A 24540-nucleotide genomic window follows, 5' to 3' on the forward strand; every position below is an offset into this window, starting at 1 on the left:
CTTTGAAAATTTTCACCTGCCTCAAAATTTTCAGCGAAATCTACATAAATTGTGGTTTTAGCAGATAATTTCTCGCAAAACCAATAGTCAGACAGTGTTTGTATTAAACAAAACTTTACGTAATCGGATGTCTTATATTCATTAAGTTCACGATTTAACTTACATAATAATACAAACTTTCTCCATTTTGACGCTTTGTGGTGAGTAGAAATATTATTACTTCAATTAGTAACAGTCTTGTAAGAAGTGTCAGGTGTTAAAGTATTTATGTAATCTTATTGTAAATTGAAAAACACAAAACACAAAACATATCTTTTACTATTTCCCCCTAAAGATTGCTGTATACTTTTTTATTTATATCACACAATCGCTTTTTCAACTTATTCTGTTCTGTTTCAAAATATGTCCATCTTTTCGTATCATTTCAAAAATTAAAAAATAGACTCATAACCTTTATTTACCGTAGAAATTTTTTTTACCAAATGATACACAAACTTCTTTCTTGAACACCAGAATTCAAGGATAACAAAAATTAATTATAATAATCAACCATTATTTTTGTTTACTGTGTACAATCGTCTCATCAAATGCACGTACAAATACAACTGCATAAATATATGTCGATAACCAAATGTAAAAACGAAAATAGTAGATATAATTTTTATCACATAGTGTAATATTTCAATATTAAAAAGATATTACAAAAATGCATGTCTATGAACAATTTGACAAAATTTAGCAAGGTTTAGGGGCCATTTGTGTTTAGCAAGCATATTTTGTATAATTTAAGAAATCGACTATCGCTCAGTCAAATCGTTCATCAAATAAAATTATATCCGTTAATCGTCAAATTGAAAAATCTCATTTCTGACTTTTGATACATCTTTGTTTGTGCGAGCATAAATCATACAAGGTTAAAGGGGCACTGACACCATTATAACAGAACATTTTATTGTATTACAATGTTTCCACAAGGTTTTTCTGATGATTAACCCAAATCATATATATATATAGATTTATAAAAGATATGTACAGCTCACAACTCTAGTGTATGTAAATTTCATCTAGTAATAAATTTCACTTTGCAATCTAATTTTCAACAAAAGCATGGTACCATTGTCGGGTATTGGAGGCTCTGTATCCTGTATCTCGTTTCAAACGGACACTGACACATTGGTTGATCATTGAATAAATATTGTATCAACTGTAATAAAGTAAATAATCTTGATCAAGTAAAACTTTTGCTGACGACCCTCTACCTTTTTCTCGCATTTTTTGTCCCAACGTATAACATGTAACTCATAAGTTATTGTCTATTCCAGTCACCAAAGAGAAATTCTTGTCTATTGGTATATACATCTCTTTTGGTTTTTTAAGGGGAGGGGTGAATCAAATGGCTCAACGAAACCCTCTGAATAACTGAAAATGAGCTTCGACTAGAACTGTCATCCACTTTTGGAGAATTATGTAAATACCATGTATGTAGTCCTTATTCAATACAGTAGACCGATATCAATCACTGTCCTGCAATGAACCAAGACTCAACCCCTCTCCTGGCAAAACGGATTGCAAAGAATCATGTGATGCTATGTTTTCCACGCATTCCGCATGGGTATGTCGTTTTTGTTGATTGGGTATTGGGATGTTGGTCTCCGATGGTGGTCCATACGAGTCAGGAATGTTAGAAAACGAAAACATTGTACAACAAACTTCTTTAGGACTCGGGCGATTTTCGCATTCGATCGGAGCGCCTCTGCTCCTATAGACGTCACTGTTGCTCGGCTTTTGACTCGCCATGCTGCTAATATATGGGAGGTCTGGAAAAGACGCCTCCGTAGGAATTTCTCTTGCAACTGGACGATTGTTACATGTAGGTGAGCACTGTTTCATCTCATTCGAAGCAACGTCATTCAAACTACCCGATAACGGCCTATCATTTAATGTGGCTTCGCGTCTAAGAGAAAAGTCTTCAACTTGAGTGCTTGATCTATTTTGAAAGCTTTGATAGCTGTTATGTTTGCCTTCAAAAGACACCGGTAAGTGCCAAGGCGTTTGACTGCTGCCTCTTGAGTCCCGTAATTGTGGTCCTAATTCATCGACAACCTCCGGAGACCCAATACTTTCTCCTTTCTTTAAAGGATTACCATGAAATTCATTCTGGTATTGTTGTGACATGGAGGGCTCCTTCTCGTCACGTGTATATTTATTCATTGTGATATTGCCACCGTCTCCAATAATGGTAAACTTAGACTTTAGTATAATCGTTGGTTCATTTGTGAATGTTACGGGTGCATCAGTCTCTATACTGTCCAGAAAAGCCTGTTCCTTTTTCTTATGTTCCCTCTCCTTTTCTTTTCGGATTTTTGCGTGTTTCTTTAGAAACTCTTTAATAGCGGGCGCCCAATCTGACGTCTGTTGCTTATAGAACCTCAGAGGACAGGAAACAGTAGCGGACATTGGGAGATCCAAGTCTCCCTCGGGTTCTGTTAACACTGGTATGAATTTTTCCTCGTACAAAAGATCTCCTAGATGACCATGTTTTGTTACCTCGAGATAGTACTTCACAGATTTCTTCCCTGTGAATAAATACATAAAAGCAGAACATCTTTTATAGTCCGGAAGTCCATCTGCATGGTTCACCCATACCTGTTTGTCTAAATAACCAGCAACAATGTAATTATGATCCTTCATTTTGTTTCGGGTTTCAGTAAGGAATGATTGTGCAAGTTTTTCATCTTCTTGCGAATAAATAAGTAAGACATCAGGATAGAAATTGTTCTGAAGTTCATCAGGAAGAACGGAACGATCTACAGACGATGGGTATCTATGAGCTAGAATAATACAATAAAATTGTTATTATTAATCTCTACCGATGCGTGACTTCATTAAAACTAAATTTTAAAAAAACCCACTTACAACTCTTTTTAGGTCTTGCTCCCCCGGAGGACATGATGTAGGTCTTTGGATAACAGCGATTAGATGCACATGTACATTTGTATACGCATCTAAAAAATATGATTGGACAAAATACAAAATTCGTTTATCGAACTGAATAGCAAAAGAAATTGTCTGTATCGAGACTACTTTGCTTATGGATCAAAATCTAAAAGGCTCTCTTAATGTTACAAGACCGTAGTTTAAAGAATATTGGGGGCTAGCTGAAAAATAAACACTCTTATACAGTGTAACTTGTACTACTTCCAATTCGTATATTGCTCATTCGTGTGTAGCATTTCATTTGCCCTGTGGTAATTTCTTACTGCCATCAATAAATATGCCAATGAATTTCGGAAATTGTTAAAATGGCAAATCTAGACTCAGATATACTTATATCGGAGGCAAGTAGTATCGTTTTACAATTCTTTGTTTATGAAAAAAGGAGCTAGTGTCATACCTACCCAAAAACAACCTGATAAAAATTGAAACACTTTAAACATTCAGTCTGCTATTGCTCCCGTCCTTCCGTTGTTGCATGCTTACATCGTTTACAATTTGTAAAACCTTTCTTCTAGGTAGTTTTACAATTTGGTAAAAATGCCAAAACAATACTATATGATTCATCAATTGATTGTGCTAAATACATTATGAACTACATGTAATGACATGGTTAATTCACTAATGAATTAGAAATGTAAAGAAGAAATACCCAATGAGCTAACCTTTAGATTGTTTAGTCCAAAGGATTCAAATTAAACGAATTATGGCATTCATTGTGCTAACTTCAAATCAAATAATATAACTGATATTTTATCCATAAATCATTTTTGATTCTTTATCATTTCCTACCGACCAGGAAGAGTTCAGAAATAACTTGGAGGCAGGAACACTATTAATGTAGAATGAAACTCTCGGCAAAAAAATTCAGCTCTTGTATTCTTATAGAAAGAAAAAAGAAAATCTAATTTTAGAGCTATTCCTAGCTCCACATTTTATCCATATTTAGGGAAATACTGTTAAACTTAGTTGTTATATTAAAATAAATATACTTATGTTACAGCAATTTAACGCTTGTATCCGATTTCCGCTTTCTTGACGAGCACCTCGGGATCGTGAAATATATGCATGCGGAAATTACACAATAGAGATCTAAAAAGGGAAGACTCAAAGATTGCTAATTTCGCACTTTTTACGACACGATTTTGAAACATGATCATCGGATAAACACGTGGCATGAAATAAATTCTTTGAAGCAAAATGGCCTGTATGTTAAAAGAATATGTCCAATGTACCCATAAAGAAGTACAACAGAAGCAAATGATTTTTTCAATCCAGCGCCGATCCCTTGACCCCCCCCCCCTTCGACCCGTTTGATTTTTTTTTTTTGGCTTAATTTCGTATACCTTTTCGTTATTTTTGTAAAAATCTAGAAAATGCAGGAGCTCTCGGGACCTTTTTTTTGTTTGCTTTTAAGTGCCATCTGAAAAAATTTTGCCCCCTCCCCCCTTTCGAAAATTTCTGGTGGATCCGCCCTTGAAAAGCACGTGCATGGGCTTTATTCAAAACAAACATATTTCTAAATAAAACAATTATAGAGATGCATGTAAAATGTAAAATTGAGTCTAATTCGCCGAAAGTTCAAACGCACGTTACTCAATTTATATGCACACACAGCTGCAATTATGAGATTACTTTTTAAAAATGTATGATTCAATGCAATACAAGCAAAAATATGTGAAATGTAAAAATACAGAATTGAACGTTTTCGCTATTCGATGGATTCATATAAGGAAGCATATTTGCAAAATTAATTAAATATACAGAAATACCTAAAAGTTTAACACAATTTCAATCACGTTTGTCTTCGGGAACAAATAATAAAGAACTGCACTATCTGTCAACCGAGCCCCTGTGATCAATCATTTAAATCGAAAGTACATGAAACGTTTCACAACCAGGTGAAAATAAAATTATCGAGTCAGCATTAGAATATAATCTTAGCAAAGTACATCTCAATTTGAAATGTCAAAATGTAAAAAAAAAATCGTAACATAATATTTTGTTAAAATTTTCTTTAAACATGCAAACTTATAATAATATGAACACGTAATTTGGATATTTTTTAAAAATTCAAAACAAAAACAAAACATACAAAATGACATTAAAATATCTTAATAAACTGTCTAAATCAAAGCATTTTTTAAATTATCATTGGATACCTACGAATGATTATTAGGGAAGAAAGATTAATCTTCTTTCTTGCTCAACTTCATCCTTGAAAATTTACATTCAAAATAGAATGGGAATTTCCTGGGCTTAAATTAGAACTGATGACGACGCTCATGGGCCATATTGCCCAACTGAATAAAAACTCAACTGTGAACCATTTTAAGCAAACACCAATGTTCCTGGTACAATGGTACAAGCTGTAGTAATATAGACAAAATAGGACATGCACACATTTTGAAAATATAGTTTCTCAACCAAGCAAGGTACATGGCTAACTGAAGGTCAATTACTCATTGCTTTCATAATTCAGTTCTGAATATTTCATTTGCAAAAATATTTTCAAAATTATACTTCTTAAGGCGTATTATTGTTAATGAATGCGTAAAATTTAGGCATTTGAGTACTTATGTTTGAATACCGTTGGTCCTATCATTTACACATTAAGGCTGTTCAAACAAATTGAATACTGAGCGTTAGCGCGAAATGATAATTTGTCTGCGCAGCCTTGGTGTGTTATAGCACCGATGACATCCAGATATTCATATTGATATTTATTTGTATAAAGTATTTGTGTATAAAAATATAGTGCCAGAGACTTTGTAGAGAAAAATCTTTCTTTTTACGAATAGATATGATTTAATGACTTTTTTCAATAAGTGCATATCTAATTGGTTATGTACATATGTAAATTTCATTCAATCTTACAATAAATAATATATTCAAAACGCGTGATGACGTTTATATTTGTACTAATGCATCGTGAATAGGCTGAGTATTTTTACAGGAAATAGAATGTCGCAGATTTCCAATGCAATCATAAGGGGAACTATACACTGAATGTAAAAATAGATAAATTAAAACAGGCTGAAAGTCCTTCTTAGCAACAATATGAAAGTTAAAAATAGTTCAACTTTTTTTTGTACTTTTGTATTTCCTTAATACTTAGGTGTGATGTTTAAAAAAAAAATTTGAATTTTGAAAAAAAAGTAACAAAACATTCTGCCAATTAACTTTTATTACATTGTCACCCTACCACGGATGAAAACGACATAGTGTCTTTCTTTGTGTAAACGCAGAAGTGCAGCCTGATGTGTCCAGTGCCGTCCTCGTATGGGTGGTCTCCAGACATATGGTTGTTGTTGTCGTCATCCTCCGTATCCCATTGGATGATTTCCTCTCTCACGTCCATGTCGTGCACGACCTGACAGCCTCTCCGATGACGTAGAAGGATAAATGGCCTCTCATTGGGCAAAGCGATCGCCTCGTAAGGTAATGCGTCAGCCCTTACATAAGTAAAGCCATATTTTTTTAGCATGAGCATACCTTCGAGAGGGATATCAATAATGGATAGTTTTTAATAGCTTAAACGATTTTTCTTAAATCAAGAACCTGCCAATTAGGTAGAATTGTAATCAACGAAAGGGTAAAATATGAAACAAAAAAGATTTTTTTCATTGACACTTTAGCATTTTTTGTACCAGGAAAAACTCACAGAAACGTAAAAATATTCTTACATCGCTTTATAAACGTTGAACATATTTGGAGGTTTTTAATGATTAACGTCAAATATATATTGCTATGAAAGGTCGCTCTACAATTTAAAATCAACTTTTTGAATGAAATGGTTAGTTTTATAAATACAAATTTAAGACTTCTCAATTGAAACGCTCCCTCTAGCTTGTCAGGTTTCAATACACGCCTAAATATAAAAAGTCAGCGAAGATTAGGCATTGCAACAGAATGAAATTACCCTTATGATATCGTAAAGAAATGCATGACTTTCAAATGGTTTAAGATGTCAACATTTCCCATTGCAAATCTCCGTGTCATGGTTCTCCATGAAAAGTAACTTTAAGATAAAAAAAAAAAACTAACTAACACATTTTCCTCCTTAAATAGATAATAGTGTATACAAAGATGTTCATTAACATAAAAGACAACAACTGTTTTTTAAAGGCACTTTATCGTATGTACCTTTTATGGTCTCAGAAAATTAAAGCTACAAGCTAAAGATTCCACAGATTTTTGAGTTATCTCAGCTTTAGTTGAAGCAATATTATTTTGAAAAAAATCCGTTTTCTCGTATTTCAAAGAACTATTTGACACAGCTACCAACCTGCAGCAGTATTCGACCTCAGTATTTGTCCCAAAGTAACCATCAGGCAGAGTTCCACTCCTATGGTTTCTGTCCCCTGGGTCTTCATCGTCCCAGTATATAGAACCACGGTGAAAGCCTGAGAAAGGATGGGCATCGTTAAACTACATTGTTGATTTCCCTCATCGCCCTTACACTGAAAACAAGTTGTAATCACCATCTCTCTCTAAAAGAGTTTTACAAAGGTAAACAATCAGCGAAGCACTAGTGACAAGCTTGAGGATATCAAATTCTTTCTTTTTGAACTCTCAATTTCAATGAAGCAAGTTTGACGCATGCGAATGATCGACAATTAATATTACAGAAACAAATCGCCAACCAAACGTAGATTAAGAATACACGTTTTAGTAGGTAATATAATGCTGCTAAATGTTCGTAAAATGTCAATATTCGTCAATTCGCAATTGAGTACGTATACTATAGTATGCACTCACTGTCTGGTTACTTCTTAAAATCAAATGACGGTTTGACGAGTCCAGGCCATCATAAATATGATGTCAGTCACTATTTTGTAAAATACTAGTATCCGTTCTTTGATTTCATCATGATCTTCGTAATCTATTTTCATCATTTAACTTACCATCAGGACACTGATTTCCGTATTTCAGAATGCAGTAGTCTCCCTTTGGCCAATCCATATCATAGTTCGACACCTGGGTAACGCCTTTTATACAAAACCCAGTCTGAATTCTTTTGTCGTCTTTCACACCTATATAACAAAAATATACCAGATGTACGAACAGAAAAAAGACATGAAATTTTAGAACTTTAGTTAACAAGTATAGTTTTTTCATTCATTTTTTTTTTCACTACATGTAATACCTAACAATACTGATCTGAGAGACAAGAAGGCGACTTCTGGTGTTTTTGTTGTTACAGTTGTTATAAGGACCGGATTGGTCATAGACAAAAACACACGCACCGTAGACATGAGAAGGCGTTGTCCATGCGTTTTTGTTGTGCCTGTCTTCTGTGTCCTGGATTACGTAACCTTGGTGCCACGTGAAGGATTCATGGGATGGGCACCCGTATATCGTCATCATCAGTCCGTAAGTACCCTTCGGCCACACGAGCGGAATTTTCAAATCGGGATCTAGGTAAACAAAAAATGTTGTTTAAAATACGTACTTAAGATTTATACTGTTGCCCTGTTTCCTAATGATCTTGGTTTGACAGTATATTTGTAGACAGCTTTTGGGAAATTACATGTAATATGAAAATCAAATGTATCATATACTTTGTATAGCCAACCTGATTAAAATAATTGATTTGCAGACGAGACAGTGCTAAAGGCAACAAATGTTATTCTAAATAAATTTTCTACCAATAATTACAAAACTGAAGACGAATTGAATTGTGTTCGAAAATGATGTGCTTTTGAATTTTAAATTCCCATTGGCATAGCGGCTTATTAGAAAAATGAAATATTCATGTTCACGAGAAAGACAGGCGACAAACACGTGAAAAATGACATGTTGACAGGACACTCACTTGCATTTTGGGAAGAAAGCAAAACCATATAGGATTCTAACAGTAGTATTTGTAGTTTTGAGGGTCAAAACTTAGTCATTTTATTCTGATTTTATTCTGAATTCCTCAATTCATAAATTAAAAGATATAGAATTATTGAAAAACGCCCAAATATCTGAGAGCATTATAAGCCCGTTTTGACCTTGGGTTGACCATAAAGGGAAAACTCGAATTCACTTTTTTAAAATGTGTGAATTGGACTAAAACGAATCACGATTAATTTGTTTTTTACCAGAGGGAGTTGGCGCCATCTTATAAGCTGCGTATTCAGTGAGCGCTCGTTCAAGGTTCGACTTTCGTGTCTGCAAGTGCTGTTGGTCATCCGATGCACATATCCCAGAAGCAACCAGCTCATCGTACCTCTGCCAGTAGATTGGATCCAAAGCCAGATCGATGGTCTCCAGTTTGAGGCTGATTGGTTCCGGAAGAGAATCAGACCCCGATTGTAATGTATATTGATGACTCCCATAATTTTGACGAAAAGTGTCGCTTTGTTTGAATTTATCAAAGTCCATTCCAACGGAGGCGGAAAATCCGGCGTACGAGCCACCAACTTCCATTCCGAAACCGCCCTGAAGCATTATTATTCTTCATTATGATGGTAATCATGTTTTTGTATGCCCAGTATCAGTTAATACGATCGGTTCCTTTATCTAAATTTTTTACCAGTTTAATTGTATCTTTAAATGATCGTTCTTCGTTAATTTGAAGGAAAAAAATGATATGATATTGAAGGTCGTTGTAAGACCATAATCTGATGTTCATATGTCAACAGTTTGTTTGTAAACCCATTGCTTTTTGATCAGATAACTGTCATCCCAATCATAATCTGTCATCGGTATCTAATTGAGTCGAAAACAAAATATAATTATATACATTGTCAGGATTGTCTTGATTTCATATCAAATATTCGATCTCACAAAGTAAAGACTAACAACTCACTGAGTGCATCACTTGGTTCATGAACTTGGTGAGCGAGGTTCGAGACCGACTGATGCGTTTCACACCTAATTCTACCTCCGTAGTCACATGCTGAAAAACGAGCTACCTTCGTTAGGCAAGGAATTCTACGAGTACTTTTATGTACATAAATTTAAATAAATCACATGGTAGAAGAGACTAAATGTGTCAAATTTTAATGTTTTTTACTTTCATTTCATATCAAGTAAACGAGGATACTGGTAGCTTAATATAGCATCAAAATTAACCGGTGCTATGAATTAGATCATTGCAAGCTACTGCATGTGTTCAAGTATAGAATGCAGCCATCAAAAATCGTCAATTATCCTCACCATAGTCATCATCATTTGAACTTACTAATGGGCGTAAATCACTTATGGAATAAAACAGAGCTACATTTACTGATACACGTACTTTAAGTACATGTGAACGGTACTTTAAGTACGTGTAAACGAGCCTCAGTCTCACATGGAACAACGCTTGGAGAAATTTCAAACGAATAGTTTAGTATCGTTTTTTAAATTATATCTACTTTATACCTTCAACAGATTTTCTGATCACACACGAAATAATATTTTTAAAAGGATAATCCATATTTTATGAACACATATAATTAAAGGTTGTAAATGTAATTTTCTGTATCTTGAAAAAAAAAAACCCAGACCGTTCCCCAGTGATCCAAGAAATCCATGTATTCTGATTGGTTGTAGGTTACAGGAAGAGAACAGACAGTGGCAGCAAAGCTGGGCGTGATGGGAAATTTTTGTGCTCTGGCCAGTTCTGACATGTATCGCACACGACCCAAATTACACACAGACTGCTGATCCTGGATCACATTCCGCTCGACATTAGTTTGATTGTGAGCTTCTTGATACCCTACAAAAACATTTTTGTCAGAAAATAAAAAAAGCTTTATAATATCAATGACTGTGATTAGTTTTAAAACAAAATTTTCGTTAAAGATATTAAATTACACTCACTCGCACTTAAGGTAAATGAAAATGATGCCAGCCCGAAATTTCCACCCCCTGAAAAGAGACAGTTCTCATACTTAATGCTTTTTAAAATCTTGTATATTTAAGCACCATTTTTATATTTGAATTATTCATGTATCCGAGTGAAGAGTTTGGTGGATTGTAACCAATCGACAGACTTGGAATTTCTTTTTACATCGGTATTGTATAGAGTTAAACAGCTGACAAAAAGCATCAAAAATGAAGTTTGTACGTTACTTGTAGTATCGAACATTGATTGAAGTAGATGCAATGTTATGTTATATATCATAGATTAGCGGATTTATGTGGTTCGTGCTAAAAACAAAGGCACTATGTTTTTATTGTGTCAGAGAACCAGAAATGTAATCCGTTTTGTAAAACAAGGTTATTTTCAAACCTGAAGATTTAAAGTTCATTTTTAATTTGTCTTGATACGATTTTGTCCCAAAATACATGGAGGTAGTATTCTGCTGGGCACAGCTGTGGCGGTGTTCGATTTGAACTCTCATCGGCGAGTCATGCCCGGTAACTTCCAGAATTTTCCGAGTGTACAGCAGACCTGGATCGACTCCTCCGTTTGTCACCAAGCTACCGTCTGGATTTCCGGTCAACATATTGTATCCAACACCAATATAATGAAGGTCTTCTTGTTGCGATCGAGCAATACCCAGCCATGTTGCAAGGAACAGTCCTGGTAGCAACTTCAACATTCTGACTATGCACCATGTTAAAAATATCATTATTTGTAGCTACAAATCAATAATATAGGACAAAACAACCAGCTGTTATTATTTGAATTTATCTAATCAAGTTTGACAACTTTGATTTTTTTTAAAAATTTGGATATGATAATATAAAACATTGATAATGTACATGGATGATAAGCTTACCGGAATACGCTGACTTATTGAACAACTGATCTTTTATCTCGACCCAATCACACTGATAGCAGACGAACCTAATGTTACATGTATATGTACATCTCTATTGTAGGGCAAATTAGATAAACTATCTCACTTCTATAGATAATTTACAGTTGTGTTATCATTCTCAAAAATTCTCCAACAAATTCCTTTTTCATTACAGATCCGTCCACGATTCCCATACAATGGATTGTTAGGATACTAAATGGTGAAAATTCTTCAAATTTTGAAGCCTTCGATTTTCCCCTTGATAAGACTGTATGATAACAAAAAATTAAGATTATACTATCTTGGATCTTTGTAAGATTATAAGGTTTTTTTTCAAAGTCGAATTTAATGTTTTTCAGATTGAACTGTCGCAAAAATAAAATTATATTAGTTGAAAGATTTGAATAAAAGCTCACTTAATATCCAAACTGTAGAAAGTCATTTTAAGTCTAAGAAAATTTCTTACAGAAAATGGGGTACTTAGGAATACTAGTCATATCAAAGTTTTAAAATATATCTTTTCAAAGTTTTTGCAATGATAATTCTTACATATTCGATTCATAAATGTTAATTTTTTTTTAAATTCAAAAACACTTTTAATAACATTACCCCTTTATGTCTTACATTGGCATTTTTCATTTAATTTAAAATATATTTCGTTTTCAATAAAAATCATAGTATTTAAGATATTAAACTTGTATGATAACGTTTTTTTAACATAAAAAAAAACAGAATAAAAAATAAAATCTGAACCAAATTGACAAATTTTACAACAAATCAATTGTTAAAGAAAACCTTGAATTTTTTTTAATTAAATGACCAAAATAGCCTCATTTTCAAAAGTATTTATAAATAGAATAGACATAAGTATATACAGTCATTTCTGCAAGATTTCATTCTGTCAGCTTTTTAGTACGGTCGAATGCCGCGATAAGGGGCCATCCTCGACCTGGAGGATCCGAATCTGGTCGGCCGCACTCCGCTGTCAAACAGGTAATTAATGCCGTCCCCGATCCGGTAAAAAGGAATCACAAATTGAGGCCGACTCCCGGGTCTGCGCCAGTTAAACACAGACCGGCGGTTAATCGTCATCAGGTTGTCTCGGTTAAATGGTACTGATTCTGCGTGAATCCAGTCTGCTTCCGGGTCAGTTGGTACAAAGTTCCTTTTGTCTTCCAGAAGGAGGTCGACATCGTCTAAATCCGTGAAGTCCGCGGGATAAGAAGCTGAAGAAAGATCAAACCAGTTGGATTTCTCTCTCTCTCTATCTTTCTATCTCTCTATTCTTTAATTCGATATGAATGTCTACAACCTTCGACAATCATTTTAAATCATAACAGCAATTTTCATCCAGTATATATAGTAGATACACGTAGCGGACTTGTTGTTAATCAGACATGTTTTATTTTCTTTACTGAACGATATATAATAAATGTCGTTGGTCGTAAATAGTGGGGTTTTTTTAATTGAGGTTTTTTGTCATTGTAAAAGGTGGTGTCTAGTGATAAAGTTCTCTAATGAAAATAAATATATTTTTGCAAAAACAAAGAACTAGACACGATTTGGGTTGAAAATTTTATTTTTAATTTATATGTATAAAATTATTTACTTGTGTATTTTGAATGATTGACCAAAATTTGAATGTTAGAACACCACAAGCGAGATATAAAGGAAAGAAGTCGTTGTGTAAAAAAAGCTCGAGTTTTAATTTGATTACAAATTACCATTTCTTTGACAAAATAACTTGTGACAAACAAGATAAACTGATTCAATGTGTTCATAGATAATTTAATCAACAACAAAAAGCAACATTAGATTGAAACTTATACCAATACAACACATATGTAAACAATAACAGGACTTGAACATTGTTTACGGCACGTTAAATTCTTTACTTGGTAACTTGCTTGAAACTCGATATTTAACTTTTAAATTTTGTCAAAGCATTAATAACATTCATACTGACCATTCTGAATATTAAAATTGTAAAAATAAATTTTTTAAAATTTGAGCTGAAATCGTGTTTAAGTCCTTCTAAAGAAAACTTAAAATGTCGTTAATCGAGAGTGCTTTATGACTAATGTTTCATTTGTTCAAAGAAAAAATACAAGAATTCTGTTGTAATTTTTACAATTACCATTTAAGATTTTTTTTTTTTCAATTTGAAACTTTCATTATCTTATCAGAAACAAAATGTTATAATTCAGTTACTTTAACTTGATTGCCAAACCGCTTACACATAAGAAATAGAAATAAATTCTTACTTGCAAATTCACACACAGCGACAAGAAAAACCAGTATCAGAAAATACGAATAGATTCCCATCCTGATCTGTAGAAGATGAAAAAAACTAAAATGAATTCCTCCAGATAATATTCTGCAAAATGCAAAAACGTGATTGTCATTTACATCAATGGAAGATAAGGAGAATCGGATCTACCATCATCAATTCCATCTATTTGCGAGGTCGTTTATTGAGCTTGTGAGCAATTTGTCGCAGAGCCGATAGTATTTGTATTGCTACACTGTTTGATAGTGTGAGGAGCTTACAAATAAGGGAGGTAGTCACCAGTATAGGTGACTTGGGCGTATTTTAGATTCGAAATCCCAGATTTTGCGTATCACATAGATTTATTTACGAGTTCAGCTTAATGAAATTAGGTACGAGAGTGAAAGGAAAATATTACGATCATTAATTCATGTTATGTGATCCATCTATCTCCATGTAGAAAATCTAACCTTTATATCGATTTTAAAACCTATGATATTTACTGCATCAATCATGTGATCGTAATTAATTAAAAAAAAACCGGCCAAAAGTTGACTTAACTTCACTTGGTAGTAATTATAATCCATCTTTTGTTTTCAAAATACAGGACACAGACAAAATCTAATTACAATATGAGAGATCACCTCCAGTCGAAACACATCCGAGTTGGAAAAAATTTCATTTTAAAATTTAATTTGAGATTATTTTTTACGAACCTTTTACATACACAGAGCCGGATGACAATATCAATCCCAAGGTTTTTGCACCCGCCGTTTTCTTTCAAGCTACACATGTCATAGGACAGACTTAGAAAGTATGATATCACATTTTGTTTTTAATGTGTTTCACCTAACAGGTGCTATATATAAGTAATACATTTCATTTTTACTGTTGTTTCATACATATTAAGTATACAGAAATATTCTAAAAAGTAATAACTTACATCACAACAACCCGAGGACAATCAGTACTGTAGAAAGAAAGTGACAGAGAAGACCTTTTTCTAAAATATTTTTCTAAGTAAAAAGATTATTCAAATGGTTCTTTCGTTGAATAAATGAGAGAACTTTAAACTTGTACGTAACCCTTGCATTAAAAAAAGTCGATATTTGACTTGGAATGTAGGGTCCAATGATATTCATTGCAATGTTTAAAACTAGCTCTCTTTTCGCCAACATAACGGTACTCTATAAAAAATTGTTTGTAAAATGAATATCACTTGTAAGCAAACTGCCAGCTTGATATAGTTTTTAAAAAATACAGTTGGTATTTATCAATAACTTGAGGTCATCTTATGATCACATTTTAGATTAAGTGTCTTTGAAACAGTCAATCAACCTTACAGAGCAAGTTGTCATATTTATGTAGTATTTTTTTCATAGGAAATTCAATTTTTCTACCGAAACTTATTTGCTTTCTCAAGAAAACCGATCCCGTGTTCTATAGCCATAATATTCCATACTTTTTGAAATCATTTATTACACTTTTTAATTTACATATATTTAGTTTTATTACAAAAGATAATTTTTAAATATCCTACGTAATGTAAAATCACATGTATTCATCGTAAAGTACTAAATAATCGATATCAGATAACTTAAGCTTGTTATTCTCTCCCATAAAATTATTAATTTAATCTTTTTTAACCATACATTAATCTCAACGGTTATCAAATACCAGGCTTTAAGTGATAGGACAAAGTTTAAAAATTTCCAATTATGAAATAAGAAAAGGTCAGCAAAGAAAATACCATTGACAAAATCAGTGGCGAAAACTTCCCTTTCCTGGCGATAACCAATTGTCAAAGAACACAATTGCATTACTATCGATTATCATGATATTTGTAGGAAGCAATTTCGGCCCATACTGTCATTGTTGTGTCCAGATGGGCACCAATCTCGCTTTTTTATTGGTCTTGATGACCATTACGTTGCTCAAACATCATAATCATAGCTCACAAAACGCCAGCGGCAGTCGCCCAAGTCTCCTCTCCAGAATACATTATTTCTAACGAAAATGAATAGATGATTAATAATTTTCTTCATTTATATTGAGAAGTTTCTGTAGGTGTATTAATTAAATACTAGTATACATGTACAATGAGTCACAGAATATATCGTTGACTGGATTTGTTCACTGGTTAAGCTTACGAAATATACATAAAACGGTCTCTGTTTTAATCTCCAAATAGAAATACTCTTCATCCCGTGTACCAAAGTACAATTTTCTGTATAATCAGCCAAACAACGTAAAAAATATGGTAACATCAAATGTTTTAGAATGGCTGAACATACATACTTCATTACATCGTCAATGAACCAAACAAAACAACACATTCGCTTCTAAGCATGTGATGAAGTTTAATGTCAACAAACGGATATTAAAGCATATCTTCACTGGGTATTTTTGCTCACTAATACGTTTCATGTGATGTCATCATTTCTAAGGGAGAGTTTTCGTCTTTCCACTTCCCTAAGCTGTTTTTCCTCCATTTTTGTTTTCCTGTGGGTTCGTATACAAACAAAAATGAAGCCAATGATTCCTGGTATGAAGATAACCAAACTGTACACTGCGCTGTTTACTGCGTTATCAATTCCAATGTTGTCATCTTTCTGAACCTTTCTATGACGACGAGAAGAATTTGACTTTCCTAGAAAAGAATTTGGAAGTTTAAATTGTCAAGAAATTTAACCATCCAATAACAATTTTACCCATTCATATTTCCCAAAAGCAAGAACGGCTATGTTTTTTTTCTAATTTGGTTCAATGTACGATATTTCAGTACCTGTACAGTCCAATCCTGAACAAATTCGGAATTCAGTATATACAGTAGTGCAATTTTCATTGGTTTCTATGTCAACACATGCACGTGACCTCGTCTGATGACCCTTACCACAAGTGGTATTACATTTATTCCAACTCTCCCAAGTCGTCCGTGGGGCATCTGTAATATCCACACACAACGAACTGAAACCTTTAAAAGTCTTGAAGTAGGGAGAGTCAAAGTGCAATCAAATCATTATTTTTTCAATTCACAGTTAAGAAACTGGCTTTTCATCATGATTTAAAAAATGCAATAGCTTGAATATTAACGATAAAATACAAATAAAATACTTCGTACATTTCGTGTTGTGTGCAATAAATGTAGTAGAAATAACATAGAGGTTTGCATATCATTAACAAAATGGTTTGCTATGGCAGAAGTTAATCAAGAATGACGTACCTGTCTTATTATCAGGTGTTGCAAAATCAAGATAAGTTAAAAGTAAAAGCCATATTAATTGGTTTCCTTTCATCAAAGAAGACATAAAGTTCGAGGAACAATGGGCGGCTTCTTTGTCCTCGTGGGTGACCGAAATTTAATCTCGAACATTCTCGCGTGAATAATTTTGACAATTGGCATACATCTTATCTTGTTGTATTTAGTCACACTTGATGAATAAGCGACACACGAACTTTAATTTGAAGGAGGAATTCATTTTTAATAACCACAGCATACAATAAAGTACTAATCAGAAATATATCTACAGATTGTTATATTAACGACAGGGGGAAAAGTTTGTTTTTCTCAAGAAAAAGTTTTTTCATTTTATTTAGTTTTTCTCATAAATAAGCCGTAAATAAAATATTTTTTTAATTTTGAAAAATTTTATTCTTTGTTATATTCAATATAATTTTTATTATTTTAAATTTCTCCAGATACAAGATCGTACATAGAATATCATTATTTGTATTAACTTTATCTTAAGAATATAATTCAGATTTACTTTTAATTAACAAAGATTGAATTCATATAGTACTACATTTTATGCTGGCTGTGTAATAGGTGGGACGTAACATGTCCTCGTTTTTGATAGTATCTAGTTCATTAATCATTAAGATGATAATCTGAACTTTTTGAACCGCCTGGCTATTTAATTTGAATTTTGGGGACTGGTAAGGACCAGATAAATGTTAATTGAATCAACAGACATTTTTTAAATCATTGAAACCTGCAAGTAACATTATATAAGAATAAAACGAAATTAATATCATTTTAGAACTTTAATCTTGGATACTTTGACACCATATCATACAACATTTCCAAATCTTGCACCAAAGAAAGAACTCCGCTTACTTTCACAAACGTGGTAGAATTTTCTACCTCTGTAAAAAAAAAAAATAAAGTTAATAATAAAACTTGTGCAAAAATCATAGACATTTCAATTATTTTTTGTCTGGATATTGACCTTTTCCACCCTTCAGGTTTTTTTAATTGCTGGTAAAGCAAAATCATCATCGATATCCATTGAGTGCAGAATTCTTTCAATATTTTGAAATAAATAGAGAGAGGAAGCTTCATTTGTCATCGATGTTGGACACTGGGCCAAAGAACATTTGCGTCTTAATTCAAACAGTTGACCGTACTTTATCATATTAACGTAGTCATCGTCATTCGTATTGGACAACTCAGTAAGGCTTTCTTCGTCTTCATCAAAAATGGTTCGGGGTCTAAAAGAATGTAAGTTAAACATTCCCACAAAGAAAATCACTCCCATGGATCGTATTGAGAGAGAGAGAGAGAGAGAGAGAGAGAGAGAGAGAGAGAGAGTATTAGAAACGAGGCCTTAGAAAATAGACTTACACCTACTGTCGCCTTCCGACTGTCCCCACGTCTGGGCTGCTGCGGGCTGATTTTTATTGACATAATTCACTAATTCTCGATCTAAGCTTAGATTATCAATTTTGTGACTGCTTACCATAAATGAAAATTCATCGTCGTCCGCGTGACCGATTTCATTGGTACAATGTTATTTTTGTCTCTTTTTATTATTTTTCTTCAGTTTATCAGCCCTTTTTTTCGACTTCTTGACTTTTTTGCCTACTCTTCCAAACTCTTTCGCCTTCCCCGTCGTTTTATCTTCCCTTTTAATATCATCTTTTTCTCTGTCAATTTGAAGTTAGCGTTTCCTTATGACAATAGTAATAGTTTCTGAAGGTCCCTGCTCATAATCACAGAGATTGTTATGGGAATTAGATACTGATGTCTGATTATGATCCGATTTATTCCCACCGAAACCCTCTCGTAATTTGTCATTATTTGATTTCTCTGAATCCAAACGTTTTGTAGTTTTCAGCATTAAACTGAAAGTCTCAGAAAAAGTTCATTATTGAATTTAGATTTTCTATAATTCTTTTTGGCTTTAAGACGGGTTTTCTGGGATTTTCCGGGACTATTCTCTGGCGCTCATTAATAACTTGTCCATTAGTACAATGAAAAGGATTTTGTAATACGCCTATTTGTTTTTTTTAAATCAACTTATTTTACGTGTTCAAGTTCTGTATTGCTTTGAATTCCAGATTCTCTTCTGTGGATGGTACCTTAAATATTTGTGTTGTTTTTAAATTGACAAGATTTTCATCACTACAATGCTATGGTTATTGGTTTAAAGCGAATGGTTTTATCACTAGACCCCGTTTCCACCTGTTTATTGTTGGAGAAACTTGAAACAGTGCCTCACTTTAGCACTGACTGTGAACCTGAGAGCATTTTATTTTCACTTGGCTTTGCACGGTCACCGTGATTAACGTTTTCAGTGGTTCTTGATTCCATTGTCTTACTCTGTACCTTTTAATGCAGCAATATCACTAACGCTAAACTTTCCATTTCCTTCCAAAAGTAAGACCTTTCCCCAACGATGTAGCTCTTCGCCATCCTCTAATTCTCTAGTACCTTTCACTACGTTACCTTGGTCTACAGTATTGAGTCTGTCTGTTGCATCTACATTTGGTCTGTTTCTTCTCTAGGTTCCATCTTTTCACTTTTTTCTTGCTTTCCATATTCAGAAAATGGCAGCTTTGACGACGATTGTTCCATTTCATTAAATCATTTCGTTAGTAGCTACAAATATATGTACTAGTAAACAAGTCATGCAACTGTTGTAAATTGAAAAAACAAATCATATTTTGGTTTTGATTGTGATATTTTGGGTCCCTTTGACTACACGTAGAGTATACACATTTTAGTTTCAATATTTAATCTTGATTAATTCTATCTATTTTTTGAACTCGATGATGTATCTGAACGTAATTTTCATAATTGTATTTAAATAAAGTATAGATAATATTAACTTACATAAAATTGTTATTCGTCATTGAAGTGATAAGCTGGTGGATTGTCTGTTGAATAAAATGTATAATTATAGTTAAATGATTTCTAATTATTTCTAGTCATTTGTCTTAAACCTAAACTTTATATATGATCTCTCATGGATTGTGATGATTTTTATCCGATGAGTACGAGTTGTGTGTTTTCGATCCCCGAACCTTGGCTATGAATGATACCCACCTTATATTGAGATAAACATGTGATAAAACGAATACATGTATATCATTCATTGAGAAATGTAAGAACGTACTGTTTGTAGTTGTGTTTTTGATGTATACGAGTTTAAAGCACCTGAATTGATAAGCACCGTGAAATTATCATTCTTAAAGACAATTGGTTATTTTAGTGTTCTTCATTATCTGTCTCTTTGGACATTGTCGTTTGATGTCCACAAAATTATTTTCTCTTTATTGTCTTTTTATAGCAACAGCAGACGACAATGGCGTTAAGAGTGGCGAGTGTTATGACGTTACTGACGACAACTGCTGCAGCCAACACTACATCAATACCGCTGAGTGAAAGCTAAGACGGTTACCAAATATAACTTGTAATTAATCACCGAGAAGATTTTTGGGGGATAAGTTTAAAGAAAAGCAACCCGATATTTGTGACGTTACGTGTTAGATCAATAGGGGGTTATATGCTTTAGATATTTATATTTTAAGCTGTAAGAAGAATTCATTGTATCTATTATTTAGTCTTGATAGATATCGATAAAAAAACGTTGCAAAAATTAAATAATTATTATCCTTTGTCAACACTTCCGTCAGGAGTCTGAAAAGAAGAATAAAAAATCAAAATGAATTGGTTTTTCTTTATGACCATACATAATGAACACAGACTTTTATCTTAAAATCAATGATATTTGTTTAATATTGAGGATAGTGCTCATTTGATACGTCAGCATGAGATTGAAACTGGATATATAACAAATAACGACATTATCAGTATCAGATGAGATATCGTAAGATATAGCGAGCTGTATTTACCAAAATAAGTCATCTACAGAACAGCGTTTCCATCACCGTCTTTTTAAAATCGCGACTGGGTTCTCTTGCATCAACCATTTGTGTCGCTTCCGTACTGTAGATGTAGGGGCCACTCCCCTGAACAACCTGATTTCAATAAATTCATACAGGAATCAAACAGTTTCATGTGGGCTGGAATTATCTGTCGAGTTATGTAATTGAAGATTATAAGTAGATCTATATAGTGTTCTAATGAAGGCTTAACGACCAAACAAACGCACCTTTAAAAAAAATAATGTTAATGAAATCTTACATTTATTTCCGGTCACATGAAATTGGATACTAGTTGATCTAAACGTCATTGACAGTTTTCTGAAAAACTACAGTATCGGAATATGATGGCCGAACTAAACTAAGTTTAGAACTTGATCTTTGAAGATTAATATCCAGACCATCATAGTAATCAGCCAAGTTTGAATATGTTTCTAGTTATCAATTCAATATAAGTATCTTGTATGATAATTTCTCATTATATTAAAATCAAAATATGATTTGATCCAAGGCGTTATAAAATGAAACGTGACACTCAAAGTGTTTGAATGAAAGAATCTATACACCTAGCTGTAAAACTCGTGAGAGAAAAGTTAAAGTTACATACAAAGCATGTGACTTTGAAAGTCATTGTACAATTTACTGACTCGGGATTGATGGTACAATGAACTGAACACTGTCGACTGTTTCCGAGTGGACACAATAATGCAATCCATTGGCTGAAAAACAAGTAACACTGACAGATATCGACAAATCATGACATCTTTTCAAACTTTGCTAACATGGCTCTTATTTGTATTTAATATCAATAGATCGGTGAATTTTCATGTGCAAAATTTAAAAAATAAAGTTGGCGAGAGAGGATTGTGTAATTCGTGCCAACACGACACATCCTGTTGTAAGATTGTACATCTCTCATTCACTTTCTCTGAAAATCTACCACAGTCTTAGAGTCTTAAGATTTATCCGATGTATAGTGGGAAATACTAAATAAAAATTTCATAACAGTATATCAATTATGTAGTCATATTGACATCAAACAGCTCTCACGACCAGTACGTTAATTATCCCCATATCTAAAATTATTAGATTTAATAATGAAACAACTCACCTCATGTATCGTCTGGACTTTCACATAGAGAGTCTCCATGCCAATAACGACCAGGGTTATATTGATATTATTATTAATTCTTAATGAAATCACGCAAGTTTATTTGTGTAATCGTACGCTAATGGCTAACAATATAGCTAACAATATAGCATAGGTTCATGTACTGTTCACATGCATTAGGAATTAGTTGTATGGATGTATAAGGTAGTTTTGTCAATTTTTTTTTTTAAAAGGATGTCTGAATATGGTTTTGGGAGAACTTATAACTTATAAATAAATAATAATTAATATAATCTATAAGTTTGTTAAGTTGCAGATATAGAAGAGATATGATGTTTTAGTAGCGTACTAGGGAATCTGACTGATGAGTTGCACGTCGTGAAATCGCAAAATCACGCTATTTGGTTTCTGTTGTAACATCCGTCCGTGGAGCCATTGGCAGGGTCACACTACATAATGACTCTGTTGTCATGGATATACGTTAAGTTGTGTAGAAAAAGCGAAGGACAGTTCTGTTGCGCGGATGATTCACGGTCTAAAATAACATCCAACATCATAAAATGTTAAGTGATTGTATTTTTTATAATGTTTCAATTGCTCTTGCATTAAGTTTATTAGATTACAGATTCTGCAAGGGACAACTTTGATCAATTTGTTAAAACATGCGTCTTTTTCAGAGAGTGTTTTACTATTAAAAACATCAAAACCAATTGTAGCAATGCAGTATATGGTGAAATCCTTGTCTTGTCAGCCGTTTTATTTTTTGCATTACATTAGTGCAAAAGTCATTATGCGATGCAGCTGAATCGGTCGAGTTTCTATAATTAGTGATTTTAAAAGGGAGAGTATATAAATATAATACCCGCTTTAACGAGGGTGTGGAATTCCGGTTTAAAGTAGAATAATGACTCCCGTGGAATAATGACCGGGGGTAATTTTTCGACGTAGAATAATGCCCCCCCCCCCCCCCCCCGTCATAATTCTACGCATAAAAATGACACCGGTCATTATTTTACGTAGAAAAATAACCCTTTTCCTGAAGAATAAGTGTCATTTTCATAAAAATGAGCACACTCTACATGAAGAAAAGTGACCCCTGTAGAATAATGACCCCCTTATAGATTAAAGTTTTTCAGTATAATTTTTATTATCTGTGAAATAGTATTTACAATATTGTAACTTTTACTGCAGTTCACAGAAAGTAACAAAAATTATAATTCATATTTGAATAAACTTAAAGTGAAAGAAAGGGCATATCTTAGAAAATAAAAATCCTTCGGTTACAACATGATACTGACGTATTGTATCGGGGTATGGTTGTCATCTTAACGAGTTACATTTACATGTATTTAATGTTTTTAAAAGTGACAACACATTGAAATTATTTCGAGATACAAGACACTATCAAACGATGAAAGAGTAGACACTGTTCATGAATTATACTTGCATTGACGATTTTCCCCTACAACAAACTACTGGATGTGCAAGTGCTTCGACCAGAATTAATGATGAAACCAAAATTATGAATAGTTTACTCCTTTGCTGGGCATTATAACCACGCTGAAGTTAGGAGCCACTAACAGCAGACAGCTAACGACCAGTAAGAAAAATAGTAAGACAAAGTACTGAGAGTACTCGAACAGAAAATATATATTGCGTCATCATTGGCATACTTTAATTAATATCAAGACGATTAATGCATAAATAGTTTGTAGGAGCATTGAAAACTTTGGAGGCAGTAAATATCGTGTTATCAAAATCAAGGGAGATATAAATCACTCGGAACCACCTGGTGGTACCCGTACAAATTTGAGACCAGGACATGATAGCCCTCTAGGTCTCCTGCACTGCCCTGTAATTCGTTTGATGTACAAAAGGGAGGAGTTTAAAAAATGACAAAGTTCTAGTGAGCTAAATGGGTTCATTGAGATATGATAGAAGCCCTTAGACCCTTGTTATAAATATTAAGAAACTTCCTAGCTATACCTAACGCGTGTGTTTCTAAGATCATGTGATCAAAATCAAGGGGGGTATAAACCCTTCGGGCTTTATGGGATTTGATCACGTGGCCAACCCGTATTTATATCCCGATATACATCCAAGTATGATACCTTATTTCTTAAATAAAACTTTATTAAGAATTATTCATGGTAAAGTTTCAAGTATATTAAGAATTATTCATGGTAAAGTTTCAAGTATAGTTCAGCAGATTTCTACACAAGTGCAGCGTCATTTCCCGCCATATGTCGTCGAGAAAAGAGAGACGTAACTGTTAC

At 33.4% G+C, this 24540-nt stretch overlaps 1 protein-coding gene and 3 long non-coding RNA genes across 6 annotated transcripts; 1 reads left to right on the forward strand and 3 right to left on the reverse strand.

Moving 5' to 3' along the window:
• Positions 1–548: 548 nt before the first annotated feature.
• On the reverse strand, positions 549–11810 carry LOC105336675 (uncharacterized). 2 transcript variants are annotated; one of them, XM_034448195.2, is made up of 12 exons: positions 11697–11810; positions 11204–11521; positions 10792–10839; positions 10476–10687; positions 9794–9883; positions 9084–9423; positions 8244–8414; positions 7902–8030; positions 7283–7400; positions 6200–6449; positions 2917–3005; positions 549–2831 (listed from the first exon to the last, which is right to left on the reverse strand). In XM_034448195.2, the coding sequence occupies exons 2-11, from the start codon at positions 11514–11516 to the stop codon at positions 2976–2978; spliced, it is 1701 nt and encodes a 566-aa protein (XP_034304086.2). In that variant the 5' UTR covers positions 11517–11521; positions 11697–11810; the 3' UTR covers positions 549–2831; positions 2917–2975. The 2 variants fall into 2 exon arrangements, with proteins under 2 accessions (XP_034304086.2, XP_065931307.1); XM_066075235.1 differs by having other exon boundaries at positions 5161–6449.
• Positions 8229–11868, forward strand: LOC136272755 (uncharacterized). The gene is made up of 3 exons (XR_010710815.1): positions 8229–8370; positions 9087–9452; positions 10522–11868. It is a non-coding gene; the product is annotated as an uncharacterized lncRNA (long non-coding RNA).
• Positions 11869–12547: 679 nt separating this feature from the next.
• LOC105336651 (uncharacterized) lies at positions 12548–14431 on the reverse strand. Of its 2 annotated transcripts, XR_010710814.1 has the most exons (3): positions 14158–14305; positions 13982–14048; positions 12548–12943 (listed from the first exon to the last, which is right to left on the reverse strand). It is a non-coding gene; the product is annotated as an uncharacterized lncRNA (long non-coding RNA). The 2 variants fall into 2 exon arrangements; XR_010710813.1 differs by having other exon boundaries at positions 13982–14431.
• A 1828-nt stretch (positions 14432–16259) lies between these two features.
• On the reverse strand, positions 16260–17351 carry LOC105336645 (uncharacterized). The gene is made up of 3 exons (XR_010710099.1): positions 17210–17351; positions 16772–16930; positions 16260–16636 (listed from the first exon to the last, which is right to left on the reverse strand). It is a non-coding gene; the product is annotated as an uncharacterized lncRNA (long non-coding RNA).
• Between the last annotated feature and the right edge of the window lie 7189 nt (positions 17352–24540).

This window comes from Magallana gigas, chromosome 2 (assembly GCF_963853765.1).
Source record: "Magallana gigas chromosome 2, xbMagGiga1.1, whole genome shotgun sequence".
Taxonomy (NCBI): domain Eukaryota; kingdom Metazoa; phylum Mollusca; class Bivalvia; order Ostreida; family Ostreidae; genus Magallana; species Magallana gigas.

Coding starts and splice junctions, on each gene's coding strand:
- LOC105336675 (XM_034448195.2), bottom strand. CDS start 11,516: ATGTTGAAGTTGCTACCAGGACTGTTCCTTGCAACATGGCTGGGTATT. Junction 8,415..9,083: donor GATGGCGCCAACTCCCTCTG/GTAAAAAACAAA, acceptor TTGTTTACCTAG/ATCCCGATTTGAAAATTCCG. Junction 6,450..7,282: donor GAGGTCGAATACTGCTGCAG/GTTGGTAGCTGT, acceptor TACTTATGTAAG/GGCTGACGCATTACCTTACG.